We start from the raw sequence: 26,313 nt of genomic DNA on the forward strand, positions 1-26,313 counted from the left end.
GAACCTTTCACCCAAGGTTTACTCAGGAGGAAGCCTCTACTTGCGAGGAAGATCCAGCTGCAACTGGTGAATCAGGGGCAGCCGGATGGAAGTCATCAGTTTTTCCCCAGATCTTGGCTGGGCTAACAGGTCTCACTGAGTGCGGTAGCCGCAGTCAAGCCTCTTAGCCAAAAGCACTTATTGGAACCTCTTGCAAAGGCAGCCAATTTCTGCTGAATGACAACAAAGATCCCGCCGCCGCTTTCACAAGGATCAGACATGGAACCTCGTACTTCCATTTTTAATAGTGTTTTTTTTTTTTTACAATATATCTCTTCATTTGCATATATCCACCGCATCTATAACTTTTATTTTGTTTTAATACACGTTAAACCAAGCAGGAAGAAATCTAAGGGGCTGGTTTTAATAATCTTAAACCAAAATAGATACTCCCCACCCCCACCCCAATGATTAAGTTTCATGAAGCCAAAGAAAACAAACCCGTAAGGAAATTAAATAACCACCCATTTTAAGCGTTTATGTCGAAAAAACAGAAAGTGTTAGGGTGGCGGTGGTTTCTTAATATGTCAGATGCAATTGAACACACACAAACATCATTATAGGCACATTTCATTCCCCTTCCCTCCTGGTTTGTACAGTTCGAATCTCAGGTTTTGCATTCGATTGGAACGACTAAGGATATTAGAGGAGCTGTGTGTGTTAAATGCCTTAATTCAGGCTCCTGCAGCCTGGTGGCCCTGCAGATGTGTTGGACTACAGCTCCCATGAGAATGATGGGAGCTGTAGTCCAACGCATCTGCAGGGCCGCTGGGTTGTGGGAGGCTGCCTTCTTTCAATGTATAACCTGCCTTTTCACAGTACTGCACTACCTAAGAGGCAGGTCATGCTTCCTAGGCGTGGGGAGAGGGAAATGCAACGAGCAACCAAGGTAAGGCGATGGCGGAAGTCCGCTTCAGGACTGGCCCAAGTTCCACGTGGAGGGGTCAGGAAAAGGGAAGGGCCTTTTACCGACTTCAAGACTCCTGCTGAGCACAGGCCCCAAACGCGCGATTCCTTTGTTTGTTTGATATGCATAGGGTCATGTAGGAAGGCAAACCTAGAAGCCAAACAGAAGGAAGGAAAAGCCATGATACATTCGATTAGGAGGCTTTGTACATGCCGTGTCCCTGGGTGTTTTTTGTTTTAAAAGCAGCGGACCGGGGGGCGGAGGGGAGGACTCTTGACCGCTTGTCGTGCGATGGGCTTTTCGCAGAGCTCCACAGTCCCTCCCACCCCCCAATAGGATCCCCTGTGCCCCCTTTGGCTACAACACATATTAAGGTGGGCTTTGGAAGGCACCTGCTGTTTGGCTGCAGCCGATCCTGCCCCTCAATGCGCTAGGAGGACAACATACAGCTTTGCTTAGAACAGGGAACACCTCCCGCGATTCATGCTCCAAAGAAAACACGTGTGTGTGAGTGAGTGAGAGAGAGAGAGAGAGAGAGAGATGGGGGGGAAGAGAAAAAGGGAAAAGGCGAGGAGAAAAACTGCACCGTGGACAAAATATGAACCTGTTGGTTATGGCTAGCGCTCTTGGGCGGTGGAAGGGGATGTTTTCCTTCAAGGGTCGTGTTCTGCCCTATCTCAGGAAGTTGCATTGTTGACGGCAGCAAGGCCCGTGCCTTTTCCAGCCATGCTCGAGACCTTAAATTCAGACCCCGCCCCCCCTCTTGGGCTCCAATCACTTCTCACCCCTTCTTTCCATCTGGCGAGGTCGGGAAGATGCAGCCGGCTTTCCGGAGGGCATCTACCGCCCCCAAAAAGGTGCTTCAGAAAGCACGGTTCCCCAGCGCACTCTGCATACTTTGGGAGGCAGCGCCACCAGGCGCGACAACACTGGAACGCGCTTACACTGACGGGCTACCCTGCCGCTCGGTTCATCCAGGTGCATCTTTCCTCAGAACTCTGGAAAATTCTGAGTAAGTAGATACCCTGGCAAGCTCGACATCAGACAAAAATAAAGCTGGCAACTTGGGGGGGGGGGGGATGCACAACGTCCCTTTCCACCCTCCACACATGAGCACCTGGCCTTTCGTGCAGTTTGCCCTTTGGGAGGGGAAAACAGCAGCCCCCACCTTCCCAGGACAAGGAACGAGAGCCAATTAATCTCTCTTCAGAGGTCATCCTGCAGACGCCACATTCAGGAGTCACGTTGGTTATTGCTGCGTGAAGTGAGAGGGGCCGGTCGCTGGCTGCATGAGGGCGGCAACTTCCTACACTGCCGGCATTCCAGAGGGACTGGGGTGGGAGGGAGGGAAGTCCCCACTCTGCTTCATCTTCCCCCCTTCCAGACGTAACCTTGTGAGAGAAGAATCCTCCCCTTCTCTTGCCTCCTCATGAGTAAGCAGTACAACGCCCAGGCCACGAGTCCTACGTCACACACAAGAAGTCATGGCCGACGGTGGAGGAGCACTATCCTCTCGCGGAAAAGTAGACACACCAGCCTCCCACTGAGGTGCCGCTTTCATTCCACGAATTCATCCCCCCCGTCCTTTTTTCCTTTTGAAGGAAATAAGCTGGCTACTGCAAGTTGTCTCCTTGCTGGGGATGGCACCAGCTTGTCACAAAAGGAAAAAGATGCAAGGTGGCAGCCTTGAGCAGTTTTCTGCCTTGTCATACTTGAAAAATCCTCCTCTGCCTCTTCATGCATCCTCACCCAAGCAGATACAGCAGGTACAACCCATCCATGCTCAAAACGATGCTTCAAGCCGCTCGTGCCCAGCTTGTTTTTTGGTTTTCTGGGGGCAGGGTGACGGGATGATAACCAGAAGACGGCCTGTTTTCTCATCCTTTGGGGGAGCCTCATCCCCTCTTACCTGCCCTTTTTGTTTTCCTTCCAAAACTCAGAGAAAGTAAATACTGTTCCACGGACATGCTACAACAGAAGCACATACATGACTCTCGGTGACGCAAGAGGTGTTCCAGGGTGTGCGCCCTGTTTCCTGGGAGGTGCGCGGTCGCTTTTACAGAATCTACATTGGGGCAGAAGGAAGGAAAGTTGGCTGGCGGCAGAGTGGACATACGCTGAAGCAGAAGAGACCCCTCTCTTTCTCCGGAGCCTGAACCAAACGAAGACGCTCGCGCCAAGGTTCCTACGGACCAACCCTGTCTGATCCCAAGCCGCAAGAGCCATGATTAAACATTCCAGGGGCTTGTTGATTTGTTGGGATAGTTAATGGCAAGGCTAATAGCAGCAATGTTTTTCAAGGCCTGCATGGAAAGAGAGAGAGAGAGAGAGTTGAGTGTTAAGACTCACTGGGCTGAGCATACTACCCTTGTTCCGCCCTGGATCCTTAGGTTATTTATATAAGATATGCAATGACCCTTATGTCTCTGAGTGGATGAAATTGCCCTGGAATAAGATCAATTCTCTGGGCTTATGCCCAGAGTCTGTACTAATGATGGAAGCTAAGCAGGCCAGAGCTCTTCTATCTCAAAGGGTCAGGGATTATGATCTACAAGCTTTAAGTTCTGCAGCGGATAGAACTTGCTCTCCTCTGTTTTTGGGTGCAAATCTGAGTTACGGGCTGGTAGAAGCAAAATACCTCTCAATCCTTACCATTCCCAAATATTGGCATGCACTTACTTTAGCAAGACTTTATTTATTTATTTATTTATTATTAAATTTATTAATCGCCCATCTGGCTGGTCACCCAGCCACTCTGGGCGATGTACAACATACCATAAAACAATTTAAAACAATAAAATTCTACCATAACAATTTTTTTTTAAAATACCCTAACCCACCCCAAATGCCTGCCTGAACAACCACGTAAAAACACGTGCACGACGGAAGCTCATTAAAGAGGGGGCATGATGGAATTCCCTAGGGAGGGAGTTCCACAGAGTGGGGGCCACCACAGAAAAGGCCCTCTCCCTCATCCCCAACAGTCTAGCTGTCCTGGCTGATGGGATAGAGAGAAGGCCATCCGAGGCTGATCTTGTTAAGCGGCCTGTCTGGTGTTGCTGGAGGCGCTCCTTAAGATAGGCCTTATCTATCGTGTCTTACCCTCTGCTTAATGTCTTACCCTCTGCTTTGTTACAAGGGAGGTTTCAGAAAACTAGCCTTTTAGATCATATATGGCCATGTGGAAGGAATGAGATCGAATCAGTGATTCATGTTTTACTTTGCTGCTCCTTTTATATAGTAATTAGAGAGAAATTACTGTCTGACACTAGATCAGATATAAATGTACTTCTCTAGTGTTTTAGGACAACAGAGGATAGGGATACAATCGATGTTTTTGCTAAATTCTTCTTGAATGCTATGGGAATAAGATCTCTTCAGAACTGATTTTACTGTATATTTCCCGAATGTGTTTGTAGATTCTTTGTATTTTTGTATGTTCAAAGTCTGGTCAGTGACCATCATAAAGATGATGATGGTATTACCCTTGTTCTCAAGGAGCTTCTACTGGCTCCCAGCTTGTTTCCAGGCCCAATTCAAAATGCTGGCATTGCCCTTGAAAACCCTGAACAGACTAGGACTGGGGTGCCTAAAGGACCCCTAGTCTCATTTATGAACCTGACTAGTATCCAGGTTGTGCATCGTAGGACCCCCTCAAGATGCCCTTGCCTGCAGACACAGGGCGAGTGGCAAGTGGAGAAAGGCGTTCTGTGGCTGTATCCCATCCGTGGAACTCAACACAGAGCAGCCGTTGCTCCATTTTTACATCTGAGCTCAAATTACAGTCTCCCTCTGCCAAGACCCAAAGTCTAAAGATAAAGGAGCAAATCTGGCACTGTGGAGATCCAAAAGGTTGTAGCTGAAATCAGAAATTAGACGTACTGCTTGATCTGCATGTTCTACTAGGGTCTGCTGTGAAAGCAACACATCCCAGCACCTATGAGAGGCCAACAGCTCAGTCGTAGAGCACCTGAGTTGCACACCAAAGGTCCCAGGTTCAATCTCTGGCCTCTCCACGCAGGTCTGGAAAAGACCCTTGCTTGAAACACTGGAGAGGTGCTGCTGATCAGATGAGACAATGCTAAGCTGGATGGACCAATGGTCTGGGTCAGCATAGGGCGGCTTATTATGCGACACAGAAAGCTGCCATTAGTCCATCTAGTTCAGTACCATCTCCTCGGGCTGCTGAGAGCTCGTCGGAGTCTCTTTCAGCCCGGCTATATCGGAGACACATTAACTGGAAGTGCCAGGGTGTGACGTTTGAACCGGCTTGCATGCAAGGTGTTTGCTGTATCACCGGGCTATGATCCATGCTTAAGCCCTGCAAGAACCAAACCCCCTTGCCCTGAATCACTACAGCCTCTGCCCACACGCTTTCAAATTGCATTCACAATCATGAGGGCTAGAATCACACCTTTAAAAACAGACGTATGGGTGTGCGTTAGGTGGGAAGAGAATTGGAAGGTTTAAGAAGCCTACAGGATGTTAAAACAAGGCGCCTTACAAGATTCCCTTTTGATTTCTTGGACGGAGAGGGAGGTTTACTGCATAGTTGCGTTCGGACAGAAAATGCTGACTAGGGATGATGGGAGTTGTAGTCCAACACCTGGAGGGCATCAAGCTGGAGAAGGCTGGCATAGCTGAAGCTGAAATGAATCTGTGTGCCCATACGTTTTGCAAGGATAGCTTGCGATCTGCGGGAGAGGGCTCCCCTCCTTCCTCTCCAATTTCGTGGCTGCATCCCTAAATGGAACATTTGCGTGACAGGTCCTAACCTTGCTGAAGAAGGGGCAATAGAGTAGCCAGAGAAGGATGCCTGTGCTGTGCAGCATTCGGGCAAGGGTACGGAACGGGCATCAAAAGTTGTGTAATGTACGCTGATGTCACAGAAGACCCGCCTCTCAACAGAGAAGAGCCATGAACCTAAGTGGAACCTCCAGGCCCAGGGACAGAGCATCCCTGAAATATCAGATGCTTCTGAGGGGTGGGGAGCTGTGCAAACGACAGGGAAGGGTGTCCATCTTTGTTCCTTTCTTATGAGCTCCCATGACACCTGGCCACCTGGACCCTTGGCCTCTTACAGCCTATCGTCCAGGTGCTGGATCATTTATCACAGGGTGCGAGCAAGGCTGAGTTGCGGAATTTGACTTCTCTCAGTACAGTATTTGAGTTAACTGGAGTCCAGCATATAGACAGCCTGCAGTAATGACTTATAGCAGACACTGGTTCAACTCTCCCAAGGGCTTTGCTGCTCCCACTCCTAATCCTTTCCATCTCCCGCAGGAATCTCCCTCCTCGTCCAAACCCAGGTTCTGCCTCTTTTCTCGGGGGGGAGGGGGGAGGCAGAGGGGGATGGCACAGCTGTTCACGTAACACCCATCACAAAAGCAGCCTTTGATGAAGCGATGGAAAGCAGCCTCGGCACAGGAGGGAGGCAGGGAAATAAACAGGCACGCCTGCAGCTTTCACCTGTGCTGTACAGCAGTGGAGATGGTCTTCCGAATTTAAGGCAAGCAAGTAATCCTGCAGAGAGCCAAGTTCCTGCAAGCAGAAAAAGGGAATGAGAAGCAAAACCCAGAAACATGCTTCTGTTGAGAAAATAAACACATGTGCGCACGCACAGACAGAGCATTACAGGGCCAGAACAGGACGGTACAAAGGCTTTGTTTTTGTTTTTTGGCTACGAACTCATCCAGAACTGCAATCACGCTTAACTCTTTCACTGGCCTGCACCAGAATGCTCCTTTGCCTCTGGAGAATGCTAAAACTGGAGCCCCCGGGCAGGCAAAAGCATCATTCCAGCGCAACCCTCAGGAAAAGAGCGTTATTTTCAGCGGCAGCACCAGGAGACTGATTCCAGTCTGATGCTGTACATACTGTGCCCTAGAAAAACAGGTGTGCTTTTTGTTAAGCAAAAGGAAGAAGAACAAGTGGAGGGGAGGGGCGAAGGAGCAGGGGAAAAACAGCCTTATCTATTTGCCTGCAAACGCTTCGCAGCGCCAGAGGGAAGTGAAAGGCTTACGCTAACTCTGTTCTCGGTAACAAAGAAAAGTTCGGTGAGCGCCCGGTGAAGCGGGAGGAGGATCCCCGGCTTGGTCACATCATGGCACACATTGTTTTCCAGGCGGCTGAAAAGATGCCAGAGCGGCTTCAGCAAAGTGAGGTCGCAGTCTCTGAAAGGAAAGGAGCGGATGCTGGAATTAATACGGGAAACAAAGGGAGAATAGCTGTGCTCACTCACAGCCTAATTGCTAATGCTCCTCTTCACCCTCTACCTCCCTCCCTTCCAAGGATGCTCATTTCTCAAGCTCCTGCTTCGAATCTGTCTCTGTCTGTCTATGTGCTCTTTCACTTAGCTACGACTCTTATCCTTCTATCTTATCTTTCCTCCTCCAAGGAGCTCAGGCAGAGTGCACAGTCCACGGTCCTCTCCCCGTACACACAATTTTTACCCACAACAGTCCTGTGAGGTAGGTGAGACAAGAGGATAGCAACGGGCCCAAGCTCACCCAATTTGCATCATGGCTGAGTGAGGATTTGAACCCGGTTTTCCCCAGTCAAAGCCCAACGCTCCAGCAAGGACTGATGGCTCCGCTCATCACAGCAAGCCCACAACATGCCTGCAGCATTCGATGGAAAGCAAGGCAAGAGCGGGACTTGGTGGGGACTGCTGGGTTTGGATGCATCTTAGCGGACTGGATTGATGGACAGACCAGTGAACTTCCAACAGTGCAGAAAGGTCCTCAGCACTGGCCATCTGCCTCTGCAGGTTTGCTGGGCCTTTTGAGGATCTCAAGGCACGCTTGCAACACTGCTAATCATCTACATGGGGCGTTGAAGACCAGTGCAGAAGAACAGGCTAGAGGGGTTGAAGCTCGAGACGTTTTGCTAGGTAGGTTAACCAGCTTTCTCAAGCCTGAAATGGAAAAGAGGTCCCCCGCCTTACCATGAACACCAGACCATGTCGAAGATGAGGCTTTCTCCCTAAAACTTTGTTTTTATGACTGTTATTTTTTTTTTACTTGAATTTATATCCCGCCTTTTTTCCTCTTGCAAGGAACCCAAGGCAGCTTGCATGATCCTCCTCCTCTCCATTTTATCCTCACAACAACCCTGTGAGGCAAGTTGGGCTGAGAGTCTGTGACTGGCCCAACGTCACCCCGTGAGCTTCCATGGCTGAGCAGGGACTAGAACCCAGATCTCCCAGCTCCCAGTCCAACACTCTCTCACTATACCACGCTGGCTCTGGGTGGGGTGAGGTGAGGAGGGAAGAGCCATCGCTAAAGGAGACAGCACATGGCTACTAGTCAGGGTGGCTATATACTGCCTCCAGGGTCAGAGGTACCTGTGCCTCTGAATATCCGTTGCTGGAGGATGACACCAGGAGAGAGACCAGCCATCACTCCCTGACTGGCCCCTGTAGAGCATCCTATGTTCTTGTGGCAGGTCCGTGGCTCAGTGGCAGAGCACAGGCTTTGCCCCTGGTTCAGGTTCATGCATCTCTGGCATTGCAGGGCAGGGAAAAGCCTTGGAAAGCTGCTCCTGGCCCAAGGAGACAGGCCTGGGTGAGACTGATCCGTTATGTACTGTCCTTGTCCAAGTGCTTTGTAAGAGATGCCTGAGCCGCAGACCTTGAATATCCCACTGTGGTTCAGTGTGCCCAAGGCGCCTACTATCGCCCCTTATTCCAAAGCACAGGCAGGCAAGGTGAATAGCATTCTGTGCCTCCTCCAGTCGTTTCTCAGTCCTCCGATAACCTCTGCATGATACAACATATCTCACCGCCACCCATCTGCACAATATTTGCTTTTCACCCAGGTATGGCTAGCCAGAAAAAAAGACAGGAGATCTGCCAGTTTTTTTTATAAAAGAGAAGAGGCATTCCCACCTGTGTGTGAGATTAGGGGGGATGCCTCTTCTAAGATGGCACTTGCCACCTGCAGTTTTTCAAAGTGCTTATAAGCCAGTGTGATGTAGTCGTTAGAGAACTGGGCTGGGTGGGACTCAAGAAATCCAGGGTCAGGTCCCCACTCGGCCATGAAGCTCACTGGGTGGCTTTGGGCCAGTCAGAGTCTCAACCAAGCCTACCTCACAGGTTGTTGCGAGGATGAAATGGAGAGGAGGAGGAGAATGTAAGCCACCTCAAGCTCCTTGGACAAAAAGGCAGGATATAAATGTAACAAATAAATAAAATAAACAGCTGGTGTTTGTGGAGAAATGCGAACAAATGCGGCAAGTAGCCAAAGTAGCCAGCGGTGGCGCAAAACTATTTTGACTGGCATTCCTTGCTTTTTTTCATTTAGTGCTAGTAGACTGGCCAACCTCACCTTTTTCACACTCTGGGTCCCACTGAAAGACCAAAAAGAGTTTAACGAAGAGCAGCGCTCAGAAGCATGAGAAATTATTTCTTTTGCAACATCAAGACATAAAAAAATATAAGGGGGGGGGATTTATTTTCTGTGGAACCACAAGGACTAGACACTTGGCTCAAAAAGGAACACAGCTGAGATTACCTCTCGCTGCAGCACTGCACGATCTTTAGGAGCAGGTGGATGGCCTTCAATCGCTGGTGGCCGGTTTGCCGGCAAGCCACACCCACTTGCCACTCCCACACTTTGGCCAAGGGGATGTGGGGAACAACCCTTTCCTCCAACAGCATGTGCTTCAGGATCTCAAAGCCTGAAATTCAACAGCATTACTTTGCATTTTCTACAATGCTATCTTCTCTCCACCCTTACCCTCCTTCCCAGACACTTATTTGGGTAAAACAGCTTTCCCCAACCTGATGCCCTCCAAATGTGTAGGACTGCAAATCCTATAATTCCCAGCCAGTATAGCTGGGAATTATGGTCCAGCACATTTCGACGGCACCAGCCTGGGTAAGGCAGGTCTAAAAGCTTTCAACCAAGATGGTTTATGAAACTACAACTATATGAACTCACCAACAAAAGTTTTAAAAAATCAAGATAAAAAACCAATTCCATAACAAACTAAAAAGCAAGGACAGCTTGAAAAATCCCATGCATTTTTAATTCATTTACGGCAGCAGCCTCCTCCAACCTGGTGTCCTCCAGAAGTTTCGGACTGCAACTCCCATGGCTGGCTGGGGGTCACGCTGCAACGTAACTGGAGGGAACCAGGCTGGGTAAGGCTGTGTTCTGTCTTTGCGTGCCCCGAATAAAATACAGCCCCTGTGCCAAGATGCCTGATGGACACAAGAGAAGCAATGTTCTGATGCACCAATTCTGAAAAGTACTGACCTGTCTGGAAGCGGCCCAGGTGACCTGCTGTCACTGTAAACTTGTAGCCCCACTCGGTATTGCTCATGTCAGTGGTGAATCGATAGTAGAGCGTATCTCCTGTCAGAAAGGAAGGAAAAATCCTCTCATGCAGCGACAGCAGGCTAAAAAGAGGCCTCCTCTGTTCTCTCCTAGACCACCAGGTGGGCTTGCTCCTGGCGGTTCCACATGGACCTATGACCCGATTGGAGTCCACCAGAAGAAAAGCCTTCAGTGTGGTGGCCCCCTTTCTTTGGAATTCCCTGCCCCTGGAGGTCAGGCAGGCGCTAACACTGTGCTGCTTCCGGCACTCTTCCAGGACATATGCTTTAACTGACCAGTTACGGTTTTTATTGGCATTGTGTTTTTAAACACGTATAATTTTAATGTGGTGTTTTAATCTTTTTTATTCTTTTACTGTTTTATTTCTTCTGTTCACCACTCCAAAATCTGTTCTAGATATGGAGCGGTATATAAATATTGTAAATAAACAAACCATAAACAATAGACACCCAGGAGGGAATGCCTCGCTTTAATGCGGTGCTTGCCATCTGCAGTTTTTGCAAGGACTTATGTTAAAATGGATCTAGAGCTATAGTTTCAAAACAATATGCTCCCTAATTAATTTGAGGTCTCTTTCGAAGCAAAATGAATCCAATCCATTAACTCAGGGGTGCGGAACCTCAGGCTGGGGGGCCAGATCCAGCTGTCCGGGTGTCGCAGTCCAGCCCTTCGGGTATCATCAGAAGGCCACGCTCCCTTTGCCTGACTGGTGTTTCCCCGGCTCGTGTGGCATTTCCCCTGGGATTCTAAATGGTCGAAATGCTTCTCAGGAGGCTTCGTTACTGGGAGGAAGAGCTTGAAGCGATGGTGTTTTTGGTACCCCGGCACTGGAATGCGGCCCCCAAGAGCTTCTCCAAAACAGAATTCGTCCCTAGGGCTGAAAGAGGCTCAGAACCGCTGCATTAACTGATGAAATAGTGCAGTCCTATAAAGAAGCGCCGGGGAGCCTTTTTTCTGCCAGGAGCCATATTCTGTTGGGGGGCACATGCCGGCAAGGAGTGAGGCTGGAACCAAATGTGGATGGGGCGCCCCCTTTCCTCCCCCCCCTTTCTCTCCCTGCCTAACAGGCTGCCCAGGGAGAGAAAGACAGCTCTTCTCCAAACTGATCCCTGCCAAAGGACTTTTGGAATTAGGCCGAGGGGTGCAGATTGCTTCCCACTGCTGTGGAGGACGCAGACATCCAGCTTTGCAAGGAGCATTTTAAAGAACGGAGCACAGAGTGCAACATAGCCATGGTGATGAAGACCGAGCCTGATAACGAAGGCGTGCCGCTTCTGCAAAGGGGGACGATTCAGTGCAGCTGGGCAAGAGGCCTGCACAGCCCTGGGCAACAGGCAAAGCTACCTGCGTTTGTTTCACAGGAACTCACCTGCTGACTCCTAGCAATATCCTGTGTGTTAAGCGGGTCGGCATCCTCACTCCCCACTTGGTAAATGTTAGAAGATGGAAACAGCGGCTCAAAGGGTCTAAAAGAACCCTTTAAAACCAACTTTAAAACCTTGTTAATTTTAACTTTTGTATATTTTCATATGTTTTAACTGCATATGTTTTAATGTTTGTAAGCCGCCTTGTCTCCCAGTACTGGGAAAAAGGCGGGGTATAAATATAACACCACCACCACCACCACCACCAAGGGGGGTAGATCATTTCCAGATTTTTTTCTGCACAGAGAGGCTTTTTTTAAAAAAACAACACACAGGTGATTTGCAAGACAAAACAGGGCTCCAATCTCAAAGATGCTGCTGAAATGTCTGGTACTTGGGACTGGATTGCTGATACATCTTTTTCAACAGGCAACATGTTCTGAACAAAGGCAGAGTTTTATACAGCCTTCTGCATTAACGAGCCTCTCCACAATGATGCTAAGGAAGGGAAGGCTCACAGCACAGGGCAAGACATCTGGTGTTTTTCATTCTCTGCCAGGCTTGGGAAACAAAATGAATGAGAGAGAAGGGGTGTTGTTGGGAGAAGAAACTAGGTTAAAACTGAACCACCACCCCCCACTCGTCAGCGCCCATTTCAAACGCGCCTAGAAAAAAAAGAATCAAATCCTCAAAACGCACCACCACTTTCAAAAAGCGCCCCCTTTCTTTTGCAGCAAGCACCATTATCCAGCTCGCCATGCAAGTGAAGAAGTCCACAGCAGGGGTGGGAAAGCCATGACTACAACCCCCATCATCCCTGCCCATTGCTCATGCTAGGGAAAGGGGGCTGATGGGAGTTGTGGTCCAAGACCTAACAAGCAAAGAGCTGGATGTGCCCAATCTCGTAAGCTAAGCAGGGTCAGCCCGCTTCGTACTTGGATGTGAGACCGCCTGGGAATCAGGCTTCCTGCAGTGAGCAGGGGGTTGGACTGGATGGTCTTGTAGGCCCCTTCCAACCCTAGGATTCTATGACCTCTGGCAGGCACCAGGTTGGGGATGTCTGGACTTTTCCCTAAACACAGCTTTAGAAAGGGGTTAGAAAAAACTCTTGAGAATAATATATTAGTGCAGCCTTCCTTAACCTGCTGCCCCCAGATGCTTTGGACTACAATTCCCAGCATTCCTGATCACTGGCCATGCTGGCTGGAGCTGATGGGAGTTGAAGTCCAAAACATCTGGAGGGCACCAGGTTGGGGGATGTTTAGTGCAGGGATGGAGAACCTCTGGCCACTCCTTCCCCCTGGAGGCCCCCCCACTTATTTCTGATCTGTGATTTCCCTGTGTGCTGTTCAGGAAAGCGAGGTGCAGGGTGGTAATCTGGAATGAAAAGGGTTAAATAATTTTGCTCTGAAGAGGCTGCTTCAAACGGAAGATGGCTAATTTGATCTGTAATGGCTGAATAACCTGAATGAGGGTTTTGGGGAGACCTACAAGACCCCCTAAAAGACCTCAGACTCAAATTTAAGAAGACCCCATACTTATATTCCAGACCCCCGACCCATGGGTATGAAGACCTTGAAGTTTTGATTCGAATGATGTTACGGCATTCTTATACCGTTAACTGAGGCTTGGCAGGACTGGCTTGGAAGAAAAGAGAAAAACTGCAGCTGTCTTTACAAGCGGCTTCACCAAGCAAACTCAAGGTCACAAAGGCAGACAAGCCGACATGAGCGTATAAGCAAAAGAACAGAAGAACTGAGCATGCTGAGATGCCCGCTCGGAGGAGGACAATTATCGTCTGACATCTCGTGGCGTACACCTGCAGATATGAGAATGCCCTTACTCGACGCTAGTTGGGTAGGGGAACACGAGCGACAATGGGGTGGATATGACTAAAGATGACAGAAGAGGACCGTAAGTTCAAAGAAGATGTACCAGGGAGAAATACATCAGTCAAGGTAACATGCCCAGATGGCAGACTTTGAGCTATGTTTGGGGAAACTTCAAATTAACCTGTTAGCTGTAATACCAGAGATGTTCCCAAAATATGTGGGCATAAAACATAAGATTGTTGGACACAGATAAGACACCTTCCTTCGGACTGCTGAGCGGGTGGTCCAACCACACACAAACACACACTTTTATTTATTTATTTATTGCATTTATACCCCGCCTTTTTCTCTCTTGCAAGGAACCCAAGGCAGCTTACATTATCCACCTCCTCTCCATTTTATCCTCACAACAACAACCCTGTGATGTGGGTTGGGCTGACAGTCTGTGACTGGGCCAAAGTCACCCAGTGACTGGATGATGGTTCTCTCATTTCTCACTGGGGCTCCCACCTCTGACCAGAACAAGCGTATACAAGCACAGGTAGGGAGGGCTAAAGCTCACTTTGCTCTTTTGCTGGTTCGCCTCTGATCTTCTCTGGACCACCAGAGCCAAGGATTTGGGCAAATATGGACCTCTGTAGATTTTAGAACTTATAGTTATTTTCTGAAGTTGGGGCTTAGAATTATTTCTGAGGTTGGGTCTGCAAATTATTTCTGAGCTTGAGACTTGGAGTTATTTCTGAAGATGGAACTTCGAATTATTTCCAAGTCTTGGGTTTTTCCTTTCACTCTAGCGTCTACCTTCAGTTCTTCACAGCCTACAGAAACTAAAGCAATCCTTCAGCTTAGCTTTTATATGCAAGTAACGTGTAAGAGGAAGAAAAAGAGAGTTAACCATTATGCTTAGTATGTTTTAGTTTAGCTTTAAACCACAAAAGTAGTTAGCAGGAGGGGATAGAAAGGGTGAATCCTACCAATGCTAGAAGCTCAAGTCGTTATCTTGCTAGCTAAAATTGTGGTACTCGCTTTGGCAATTGACATTCTTTTAGTTAATCTCAAATTTTTGTTACATTCTCTTTCCCTGGAACAACAGAGAAAGTTTCTATCCCCCATGCTTCTTTCTTTACTTTTGTAATTTCCTTAAATAAAGCATTAAATAGATTTCAATTGTCTGTGGTGATGTTCGCCTATTTGGACTTAGCTTGGTTATACACTGGGGTGTTAGGACCCGTTTGGTGTAGGTTCTGAGGTTAAACGGGACCGAATTTACACAAGGGAATCCCAGCTATTATTTCTCAGCATGGACGGAGGTAAGAGCAGGGATGTGGGCAGCGAGGGCTTGGCCAGAGTGAGATGGTGGCTGGTGCGCCCCGCCCCCGTCGGAGCAGCTTCAAAGTATGCTGTGGTTTCTGTCTGAAGCACTAGCTACAGCTGCAGCTGGGGCTTTGGCTGGGGGCTGGATGACATCAGCGAAGGCTCGTGCCCATGCCCAGTGGTGGTGGTGGTGGGGTGACATGGCCAGACCCCCTGATGTCATTGAATCCACGAAGGGCCGGGTAGGTCATTCAGCCCCCCACACCCCTGTATTAGTGGCTACTGTCTAGGATAGCGAAATGTCCATGCCCAGAGGCAATGTACCTCTTGATACCAATTGCTGGGGAGCAACATCAGGGGAAGGCTGCAGTCTCCATGCCCCGCTTGTGGGCTACACCAAAGCATCTGGCCGCCCTCTACTGGAGACAGGATGCTGGGCTAGGTGAACGTTTGCTCTGGTCCAGCAGGGCTCATCTTATGCCTCCAGCAACAGCTGATCAGCACAGTACTTTCTCTCCATCTGATGCTTTTCAAGACATTTGGGTATCTTACTGAAGAAACTGCCGGTCTTTAAAAACGGTCCTGTGGAAAGGTGTGTCCCCCCACCACCCCAAATGCTGCTAGGTTTGTACCTGGAATCTCAAAGTCGGTCCACTTGTGTGGAGGCCCGCTGAAGGTGTGCCGATCATGGATGAAGTCACAGCTGCTGGCGATGACCAGCTCGTCACACCCCTCTTCCGTGTTACACTGAGTGTCAAACTTGATTGAGAGGTAGATCGCTCCAGGGATGTGGACCTTATCCTGTGGAAGGGAGCAGGCGCCGGCATTAACAGAGCACTCACAAACTCTAAGCGCACATCCATACCCACGCCTAAGGCAGCTGCTATAGAATATGCATGAGGAACTGGATGGGGGCAAGCAACACACCAAACAAGTCAGCCCTCCCCGACCTGGTGCCCTCCAGATGTTTGGGACATCAGCTCCCAGCAGCCCCAGGGAGTCTAGACAATGGCCAGGGAGGTGGGTCTAAGAACTGTCTGTTGGAGATCTGTGGCTTGAACTCAGGTTGAGGGCTCCGTCAGGGACCATGTGCAATCTCCCTCTTCCCTCCCCATTGCTTTTTCCTTGTGTATGTTGTCTTTTTTAGATTGTAAGCTTGCAGGCAGGGAGTGTCTTCTTTGTTCATTGTTTGTAAGCCGTTCCAGGAGCCTTTTTTGGCTGAGGAGCGGGATAAAAATACAATCAATCAATCAATCAATCAATCCAGGCTGGCCATGACACCACAAACCAGAGGACAGACATTTCCATATTTGAGAAGACGCTTCTGAATGCAGAACCAATGATTAATAATAGTTGTATTTTCTTATCCCACCCTTCCTTCAAGGAGCTCATATATGGCTCTCTCTGTGCAATTTTTATCTTCATAGCCACCCTGTGAGGTTGACCCCATGAGCTTCATAGCAGAATGGGGATCTGAACTCTGGCCTTCCTGAGTTTAGTCTATTCACTAAGCCACATTATCTCTAGATCAACCGATTCCAACAGACCTACTTCTTCTCATCAGTTACCATCAGTCTCAAACAATCATAGAGTAGTAGGGTTGGAAGGGGCCTATAAGACTGTCGAGTCCAACCCCCTGCTCAATGCAGGAATCCAAGTCAAAGCATCCCTGACAGGTGGCTGTCCAGCCTCGTCTTCAATGCCTCCAGTGTGGGAGAGCCCACCACCTCCCTAGGGAATTGGCTCCATTGTTGTATTGCTCTAACAGTCAGGAAACGTTTCCTGATGTTCAGCCGGAATCTGGCTTCCTGAAACTTGAGCCCATTCTTCTGTGTCCTGCACTCTGGGATGATCGAGAAGAGATCCTAGCCTTCCTCTCTGTGACAAGCTCTTAAGTACTTGAAGAGTGCTATCCTATCTCCCTTCAGTCTTCTCTTCTCAGGGCTCAACATGCCCAGTTCTTTCAGTCTCTCCTCATGGGGCTTTGTTTCCAGTCCCCTGATCATCTTTGTTGCCCTCCTCTGAACCCTCTCCAGTTTGTCTGCTGCAGCAAAAGCAACAAGGAATCTTGTAGCATTTTAAAGGTTACAGATGCAATCCTATGCATGTTTAGACTGGAAAAAGTCCTGCCATTCTCAGCATGCCCCAGCCAGCCATGCTCATGCTCGCTCTCTCTCTCTCTCTCTCTCTCTCTCAATTTCTCTGTCAGCTTTATCCTAATATCCACATTTTTGTATGCTATTTTGCTTAATGCATAAGCATATTTCTCCAATATAATGTTTTTGTATTTATTTTCACTAATCTACAAATTCCTGTGTGTGCTTTTCCTTAAAACACACATTTTTGTATGCATTTTTTGATTGGAGAACTGCAATGCAAAATTCGGAACAGTGCAGATCACTGTTTTGATTCATGTTTTACTTTGGAAAGTGAGAATGAAGTAAGGTCATATTAAACAAATTTCTCCTCCAACCCCATTTCCCTCACGTCTTTTCTGAAACGTGAATGTCCTCTGAACATTACAGAAAAAACATGGTGGAAGCAGGATGGTTGGGGGGCGGGGGGGGGGGGGGTGTCATTTGCTTTCTTAGAAACCTGCCTTCACAAGTAATGTATTTTCATTTAAGATTGTTTTTAGACTGCCTTTGCATACAAGATAAAACAAACCATACAGAAAATAAAACTCATTATAAACAGTGGTTATAAATCAAGTTGGCACCCCAAAATTAAGAAAAAGGCTAGTGAAAACAGTGGATCTTCAGAGCTTCCCTGAAGTTCTGCAAAGGTGGTGCCTGATGAACGCCCCCAATGTTAGCTTGTTCCAAAAGCAGGAGGCCACTACCGAAAAGGCCCTCTCCCTTTTACTCATGAATCCAGCCACCTGCTTGGTAGCCGGCAAGTGAGAAGGACCTCTGTTGATGATCTCACAGTGCAGGGAAGGCAGGTATGGGTGAAGGCGGTCCTTCAAGGAAGGCCGTTAATCTTTCCTTACCACAGCTGTCTGCTCAAGTTCCCGTGTCTGACGCCAAAGCCACTAGGCGACTTACCTCGAAGTTTGTATTATTGTTGTAGGGATGTCTGGACTCGCGCACTTGGACTGCCATCCCAGGCTCCTCCATGAACTGACAGGCCGTGAGCGCTACTGTTGCCAGCATGCTTTCGTTGCATCCACGGAGCACTTTCAGGAGAATCTGTTGGAAGAAAAGCAGGGTGCGGTGGTGGTGGTGGCAGAGAGACACCCCAAACCAATTATCTGCTTTGTAGAATAAATGCCACTACAGCACTGGCAGGACTGACAGTAATAAAAAGGCAGCTGGGTACCATGAATATCTGGGACAAGAGACCCAAAAGAACCGGCCGAGAAAGGCAGATGGATGCTACTTGACTGCTGTTTCCTACTATCGCAGCCGCTGAAGGCCAGCACAGACATAGTCTGGTTATGACCCATAAAGCCCTATATGGCTTGGGACCAGGCTAACTGAAAGACCACTTTCTCCCATACAAGCCTGCCTGGGAGGCCCTTCTCTTGGTCCTACTCCCATCGGAGGTACATTTGGTGGGGACGTGAGACAGGGTCTTCTCGGTGGCCGCTCCCAGGCTCTGGAACTCCCTGCTGAGGGAGGCTAGGTGGCTCCTTCTCTGCTGTCCTTCTGCTGGCAGGCAAAGGCATTTTTACTCAAGCAGGCCTTTGGCATGGCTGCTGGCCTGTTGGGTGTTTTTTTTACTCTTTGTGTTTTTTTAATTGTGTTTTTAATTTATTTGTTTTTATGTTTTAACGTTTATTTTAACCTTGGTTGTATTTACTCTTAGCTGCCTTGAGCACCATTTTTGGTGGGGTTTAGATCAAATAATAGTCAAAGGACCTCTTCCTTGCAGTTGGGAGACTGGCAGTGGTCCATGTGAACACATACGATTTCCACCTTGCTGGTTTAATCATGGGTAAGGCTAACCAGGGATTGCTCCGTAACCAGAATGCAGCTTTAAACCCGCTTCCCAGTCTAGTTAATGGCAGATAAGGGAGATGGGGAATGGGGGCGAAGTTGAGATGCCACTCTAGATCTCTAACCGTGGGTAAGACCGGCCTCTTTGTTACATCTGCACCGGGCCAAACTGTGAACAGCTCAAGGTACTGTCTTCCGTTATGGACGGAAGTGAGCCGACATGCAGGCAAAATGGGCCACATAACAAAGAAAGAGGGAGGAAGGGAAGAAGCTAGGCGAGGAGTTCCTCTTTCTCTGAAGTTAATTTTGTCTTATCAGGATGGGTTGTTAGTAATTCAATTAAGCCCCAATCGGCTCCCTCTATCTTGGAATTAATAGAGGTCGGGAACACGGGATAATTGTGTAAAGAGGGATAACCCAACGCCTTTATTGCCTTTTCTCCCCCTTGAAATCCAGCAGGAGAGAAAGTTTTGTACGACTCACAAGACTGCATTAGGCTTTCTGAAAATTAAATTGGCCCACGTGGAAAGTATGTCGCACTCGCTAGACGGCAGGGCCCGCTAACGCTCTGGTTCTCCTGCTGGCTTTACACACCCTCCCCACGTTTACTCCAAAAGCCAGGGGGACTGGCTCAGACAAGCCATTACCTTCTCACAGAGCGGTTTCTCCTCCAGCTGCAAAAGCATATCCAAGAGGTAGGTCATATGCGCTGGGCCGCTGAGCTCCAACATCTCCTCGCTTATTGCCATGTCTCTGGGCCACTCGGCCAAGAGCAAAGCGAGGGTGTGCCGGGCATAGAGGACAGAGGTGGCCTCGTTGACTCGGTACAGGTAGCCCCGCATGGCTTTCTTGCTCCTGGAGCCTAGCTCCTTGTGCAGGAGAACCGAACTCTTGGTGCGGCGTTGCTTGGCGTAGCTGAGCTGGAGGTCGCTCTCCGTGGTGGTGATGAGCTTCTGAGTGACGGGGCTGGATTCTTCCGTGGCCTTGTTGCAGGGAGCAGGCTTGGCCTGTAAGACAGGAGCAGGCTGGACAGATTCAGCATGATTTCTTTTCGAAACCCAACAATGCCGCCATCGCTACTGCGGGGAGTCTGAACCCAAAACTCCGTAGTCAAGCACCCTAATCCTGGGGTCTCCACCATGATGCCCACAGACACCTCTCTTGGCACCTGCCAGGCAACCTGCCCCTCCTCATCTTACTTTATTTCTTTAAAGAAATTTAATTACCAAAAAACCCCCACAAACCCTTGGAGGCTGGAGTGCTGCCCTCCAGCGCTATCGTCATTTGGGTTCAACAGGGTGGTTTTGTGTTTTGGAGTTCAGCCCCCGCCTCTGCCTTGGACTTAAGTTTTGGGGCAAGTTACTTTTCGTCTCACTAGTTTCACCTTCTGGGAAACGCGACTGGCCATACACACCCTGGTAGCCATTTTGTGAACAGGCAAGCTCCCCTGTGGCAGCCATTTTGTGAGAGTGCCCACAACACTCTCAACATTCCAAATCTTGGAAATCTTGGGCCCCAAAAGATTGGAGAGCGCTGCACTAGGCACTACATCTTACTGAGTCAGCAATACCGATTGCCAAGATAGACTTATGGTTCTGTCTAACAAAATGATGAAGACATCAATGAAGCTCCCCAGCACGGATTTTAGGTACGATTCATAAATGCATCTTCTTCTAAGGTCTTTGAATTCTATACTCTGAACGCGTTGTACTTACCTGGATACTTGTAAATTTTAATTTTATGCACATCACATTAGCATGGCCAATGGATCTGGGATTATGGAAGTTGGAGTTAAAAACCTCTGGAGGGATGCAGGTTGGGGAAGGCTGCATTAAATGCGTGTTGCATGTAGGGATGTTAGAGAATTCTGCCACGGATCCCAGGGAGGCCGAATTCTAGTGAATTCGGCCCCCTGGAATCCGTGGTGGAACGGAGCAACTTGCCCCACCACTCCGCAAAAGCCCTGCGAAACGGAGCCTATCTGGCTGCGGCGGCGGCTCTGGCGGCGGTGGCTCCAGCGGCTCCAGCCGCTGCCGGGCCGCGGCCGCAAATGGTGGCCACTGTGCCGCCCGCCATTTGCGTCCCTGGCAAGCCGTGATAGGCTACATAAGTATCTACGTAGCCTATCACAGCTCAGGGCAGGGACGCAAATGGCGTAGCCACTGCCATTTGCGTCCGTGTCTTTAGCCGTGATAGGCTTCGTATATATTGACGTAGCCTATCACGGCTAAAGACATGGACGCAAATGGCGGCGGCTACAGCAGCCGCCATTTGCGTTCCTGTGCAGCCCAGCGGCTGGATGTCTGGCTGCGGGCGGCCCCAACCGGCAGCTCTGCGGAGTCGCCGCGCAGCGGAGCTGGCCAGGGAGGATTCCGGGGGGAGGGACGGAGCGCCTCCCCCCCACCGCGGACTGCGTGGCGTGGAGCCAGGTAAGAGTTTCGTACATCACTAGTTGCATGCCGCATACATGGATCAGTGTAAAAAATTATGCTCAAGGCAGTACACTCACCAGACACGGTACGATGATCATATCTGTATCCAGTGCTTTGGAACTCTGCTCTTCCGACCGCAAACGCTTACTGGGCTGCCATTTTTGAGCCAATGTCCGGATCCTCTCATCTGTTGTAACTACATCACCATCAAATCTTTAAACACACAAACATTTTACAGTCAAAAGAGAGCCATTTTAAACAAACAAACGGCATTTGCAAGCGGAACCTCTCCCATTTACATTTTCATGTTCTGCTTTACATCTGGGGCTACATCTGCTCAAGTAGCTTTCTTGTTTGTCGAAATCTTAAATATATTCATTGCAAATTAGCTAATCTCTCTTGCCTTTTAGCTTTAATTTGCAAGAGGCAAATGAGGTCAGAAGCTGAGCTAGATGACTGCCTGAACCTAGAGTTTCCAGATGATGTCAGTCTACAACTCCCATCATCCCTGTTGGCTGTGCTGGCTGGGGTTGATGGGAACTGCAGTCCAACACCATCTGGAGGACCTAGGCTGGAAAAGCCTGCTCTGAGAGAAAGAATATATAGTGCGTTCCACAATCCAGGCCCCCCAGCTATTGTTGGACTACAACTCCCATAATCCCCAGCCAATATGGCCAGTCAGGGTGGGGTGATGGGAGTTGTAGTCTGGCACCGTAACTGGGGACCAAAATAAAAAAAAGTAACAGCTGCACCAATTAAATTTCCAGTGCATTTCAATATGGGCAAAACTCTTAAGAGACTTTTCTGGAGGAGTCCCTCTCCCTTACTTTTTCCAAAGAAGCCTGAAAGGTATTCATATGTCTTGAACGGTAGAATACCGTTCAGACGTCTTTGGAAGAAGTAAGGGAGAGGGTATCCTCCAGAGAAGTCTCTAAGAGTTTTTCCCTTGATAAAGTCCCGTGTCGAAAGATGTTGGGAATTCAATTGATGCAGCTTTTTTCTGATCCCTATTGATACCATCGCAACATATCTGGGGACCCTTAGCTGGGAAAGGTTGGTAGCATAATGGAGGTTGGAAGTGGTTGGTAGCATTCCCATGGAGGCAGTCAGTGTGTCTCTGGCCTGTAGCATCCCAGAGGGGTGGGGGGCTCTCAAGATGGAATGCTCCTCCATTCAAAAGAATTCCTTGTACACGGTGCTGACCTAGAAGAATCCTCTGGAAAGGTGCTCTGCTTGTCCTGAAAACAATCAACCATTCATTTTCAACACACACCCCTTCCCACCTCAACTCCACGCCTGCAACTCTAAAAATGCGTTCCTCTTTGGGTGTTTTTGTTCTAACACCCAACCATCAAGCCACCACCCACAACTCTTCTATTTTCAGCCGGGCTCAGAAACCCCCTTACCGCTTCTGAACCTCTAGGAAGAAAGAATCTGTCCTTTTCATCTGCAGCTCGTACATGGCTCGGAGGATGTGCAGAGGGGCATCGAGGGCATCGTGAGTCATCTGAAATTGAGGTTCACTGAGGTTAGGCGAGAAAAGGGAGAAAGGCTTTTCTCCCCGCTTCTGAGAACCACTGGAGGTTGTCTGTGCTGGTGTGAGTCAGGCTTTGGAAGCCCGAAATCCTGTGTCAAGCTCCAGCTACGCAAAACCAAACAAGCACGTGTATCCATTAAACTAGGATACCTCTTCGGGTCACATAATTAAGATTTGTGGGACTGTAGAACCTAGAACTCCTGTTGTTTTTATCTGTCCATCAGGACCAGCTCCAAATATTTGCTGCCTGAGGTGGAGCAGCAAACAGACCCCCTCCCCTCGACCCCCATTCAACGTGCATAAAAGCCAGTCAGGTCATTTTGGAACCTGAGACAGAAAAGCGCCTCTCCCCATCCCTGGCTGTAAAAATATTATAACAACAACAACAACACATTAAGGGTGCAATCCTATCGGGATAGGCAGCTGCTTCTGAACTCGGAGGCGACCACCTATCCAATGCAGGGCAGGAGCAGCATGGAGGGGATCATCCTCTCCACACCTCAGCTGCCCTGCATTCGATTTTGGCTGCCTAGCCACAGGAAGGCAGAGCCAGGGGGGCGGATGCTGACCAACGCATAGGAAGCACCGGAAAAGTACTTCCGCCCTCCCACCCTGGCACACCCCATTTTCACCACTCTGCGCTCCTCTTCCGAGCACGGGGCCGTTCCACACTGCCTACGAGGCAGGGTGGGAGGGGTGGAGGTTAGTTCTCAGGGAACCGACCTCGGAGTGCGGAACCGACCTATCCTATGGCCGTCTAGCCACTGACTAGCGGCCATAGGATTGCGCCCTAAATAACTAACAATTTGCTGCCATTTCACGACACCCCAAATCGGGTGCCCCACTCTACCTAACGGCAGGGCCGGCCTACCATGCATCTAATAAAGTGGGCTCTAGTCTACAAAAACAGACGACACAACACATCTCTTAGTTTTTGCGGTGCCACGAGACTTTGTTACATGCTTGGTGCTGCAACAGACCAAGGTGTCTACTGCTCTGGAACTTGGGAACCCAGAGAATCAAACTGAAGTTGAACACTGGCAGGGAGAGGAGGTGGCTTGAAGGGATACCGTCGTAGTGAAGCAGATGCTACGACTGACCTCCCCAGTTGTCATTACAGCAAGATTCACCGAGAAGCGAAGAGCCAACAGCCTGCTTCACCTCTCCAGGCCTTTCCTCTGCCGTGGCTTTTTATTAAGAAGAGCTCGGCTGCTTTTGGGCTGTGCAATACAAGCTTCCGTACTGCAGTGCTTGGTACAACTGAAGCCCTGCCAATTCCTAGACTCTCCCCCACCCCACCAATGTGCACGTCGAAGAGTACCAGGAAGCATATTTTGGTGGTTTCGTCCAAGCCCTCCAGTGGGTCAAGTCTGTTCTGGACAGCATCGGTGGGAGTGACCACAGACTGGTCGAGTGTTTGATCTTGGTCTATTTCATCGAGGGCCGGGTCCTTGTGCTCATCCAGGGAGCTGATCTCCTTTTTGGAGGAGTAAAGCATGATCGACAAGATCTGCAAGAGGATGAGATAAAGGCAAGATGCAACTTGGCCATAGCTGGGAGGCCACTCCGTCTGTAGAAGGATTCGACTAGGACTTATCTCGCACATGCCTCTTTTAGAACCATGGCTTTGCAAGCAGCCTTTGAGGACGATTACTCCCATTTCACAATTTGGAGGGACAAGAACGGCGTGAGGTTCTCAAAGTGTAAAGCAAGACTGTATATATCAACCTGCCCCAACCTGGCACCCTCCAGAAGTGTTGGACTGCAAATCCCATCATTCCCAGGGGAATGATGGGAGTTGCAGTCCAACACATCAGGTTGGGAAAGACTGCCCTATGTAGAGGCATGAGCCGCTGCCATGAAGACAGCAAGAACCACACTGATCATACATGTGTAGCCCCTCCAAACTCAAGACTGCAGGCCTGGCCTGTTCTGGACACAGATGCGCGTGCGCGCGCACACACACACACACACACTCCTAGCCTTGTTGCCAATATCTGAATCAATGCTACAAAGAGCTGAGGCCCTTTAGCTTTTCAGTGGTGTTTACTGCAGGCACAATTTTTTGCAGAAGGTTTTCCACTGTAGAAGCTCCTAAAAGGTAAAAAGGGAAAGGTGTCCCCAACCAGTCGTGTCCGACTCTAGGGTGTGGTGCTCATCCCCGTTTCTAAGCCGAAGAGCCAGCGCTGTCCGAAGATGCTTCCGTGGTCATGTGGCCGGCGTGACTGAACACCGAGGTGCACGGAACGCTGTTACCTTTCCCGCCGAGGCGGTACCTATTTATCTACTTGCAATTTCTTGCTTTCGAACTGCTAGGTTGGCAGAAGCTGAGACTGAAGACGGGAGCTCACTCCGCCACGCAGCACTCGGGTCTCGAACTGCTGTCCTGCCGACCTTCCAGTCTGCAGTTCAGCGTCTTAACCACTAAGCCACCGCGGCCCCTAGGAACACTAAATGGATGCAAACTGCAAATAAAATATAAGGCAAACTTTGCAGTTTCAAAGTCATAGATGAGTGGTGGTCAGGATTATCATGCAGTTCTTCGACTTGCTAAAATGTATTAGCAGGTCAACTGTTTGTTTCCTTTCTCGTCCCCCCTCCCCGCTTTAAATTAAATCAATGTAAGGAAAGTATATGGCATTGTCTTTAAATTGTTTACGTATTCCAATAAAAAAAATCTACATCATCTGACATTTCAATCATATAAAGTGAGCTTTAATTTCCCCCAGCCCCTTCAAATATTTCAGGTCAAATACTGGTGGTGTATTGGGACAAATGATTAACATGGGGTACTTGTTTTTACCTTTGCTGTTTGCTAAATACAAGTGAAATAAATCACTAAATTAAAACACTCAGTTTTAATGTTCTCTGATACAAACTTTTCCAATGCACAATTTCCCGAAAAATCCACATCACTAAGTGCGGGAGGCCAAATCTTTCCAGTTCTTTTGCTTTACCTACCATTGATATATTTATATGCTCACTATGACAAAGTAAGATCTATCTGTAGCTTTTTCTGCCTCTCCCTCTCGAGGGAACTGTCTAGAACCTGGACTACGTCACCAACTGCTGAGGCTGGGAAAGGACTCCCTCCACACCACAGTATCCCTAATATAATGAACCTTTCTGTTGCATTTTAATTGTTGGAGGCTGTTTTCTCCTCTCCACTCCATGACAGAACTCAAGGCAGCCTACACTGGATTCCCAAGCAGGTCTCCCACCGCACTGAAGAGGCCTGCTGCACCATATGCCCTCACAGGACTGTATCCTGGGATTTTGGTGGCTGAGGAGCGGGGCATAAGTATACTAATTAATAATTAAAGCATATGCCACAAGACTCTTTTTTTCAAATATTTCCAGCAATCTGACATCTCATGGCATAATCCCAAACATTCTTTACAAATAAACCCAATCATTCCCAAAGTCCCCCCCCCCCCCCCCGGCCAAGTTCCATTATGTTCTGGTTCACCATGTTCACCAAAACATACCATGTTCGATGGAAATTCAGGGCAGATTTGGAAGTCCCAAGCCATAAATTCTTTCGATATTACTTTTTCCTTCACTGAGGCACAATTATAATGATTGAAACTACAAAAGCAGTGTTTA

General features: G+C 48.9%; 1 protein-coding gene across 9 annotated transcripts in view; it reads right to left on the minus strand.

Moving 5' to 3' along the window:
• Window positions 1–272: 272 nt before the first annotated feature.
• Window positions 273–26,313, minus strand: part of ZZEF1 (zinc finger ZZ-type and EF-hand domain containing 1) — a 129,959-nt gene continuing 103,918 nt past the window's right edge. For 5 of the 9 annotated variants that reach the window (XM_084822807.1, XM_084822805.1, XM_084822801.1 and 2 more), the window contains 11 exons: window positions 24,029–24,217; window positions 22,577–22,677; window positions 21,248–21,383; window positions 19,386–19,763; window positions 17,845–17,988; window positions 15,430–15,598; window positions 10,207–10,305; window positions 9,460–9,625; window positions 6,969–7,119; window positions 6,416–6,487; window positions 273–3,249 (listed from right to left, as the gene is read on the minus strand). In XM_084822807.1, coding sequence (XP_084678933.1) covers window positions 3,175–3,249; window positions 6,416–6,487; window positions 6,969–7,119; window positions 9,460–9,625; window positions 10,207–10,305; window positions 15,430–15,598; window positions 17,845–17,988; window positions 19,386–19,763; window positions 21,248–21,383; window positions 22,577–22,677; window positions 24,029–24,217 — 1,680 coding nt within the window. In that variant the 3' untranslated portion in view covers window positions 273–3,174. The remainder of the gene's footprint in view (window positions 3,250–6,415; window positions 6,488–6,968; window positions 7,120–9,459; window positions 9,626–10,206; window positions 10,306–15,429; window positions 15,599–17,844; window positions 17,989–19,385; window positions 19,764–21,247; window positions 21,384–22,576; window positions 22,678–24,028; window positions 24,218–26,313) is intronic. The other 4 variants (XM_084822806.1, XM_084822804.1, XM_084822803.1 and 1 more) reach the window with 2 other exon arrangements.

This window comes from Heloderma suspectum, chromosome 16 (assembly GCF_057233095.1).
Source record: "Heloderma suspectum isolate Gila_16-S chromosome 16, 16-S_ref, whole genome shotgun sequence".
Classification (NCBI taxonomy): domain Eukaryota; kingdom Metazoa; phylum Chordata; class Lepidosauria; order Squamata; family Helodermatidae; genus Heloderma; species Heloderma suspectum.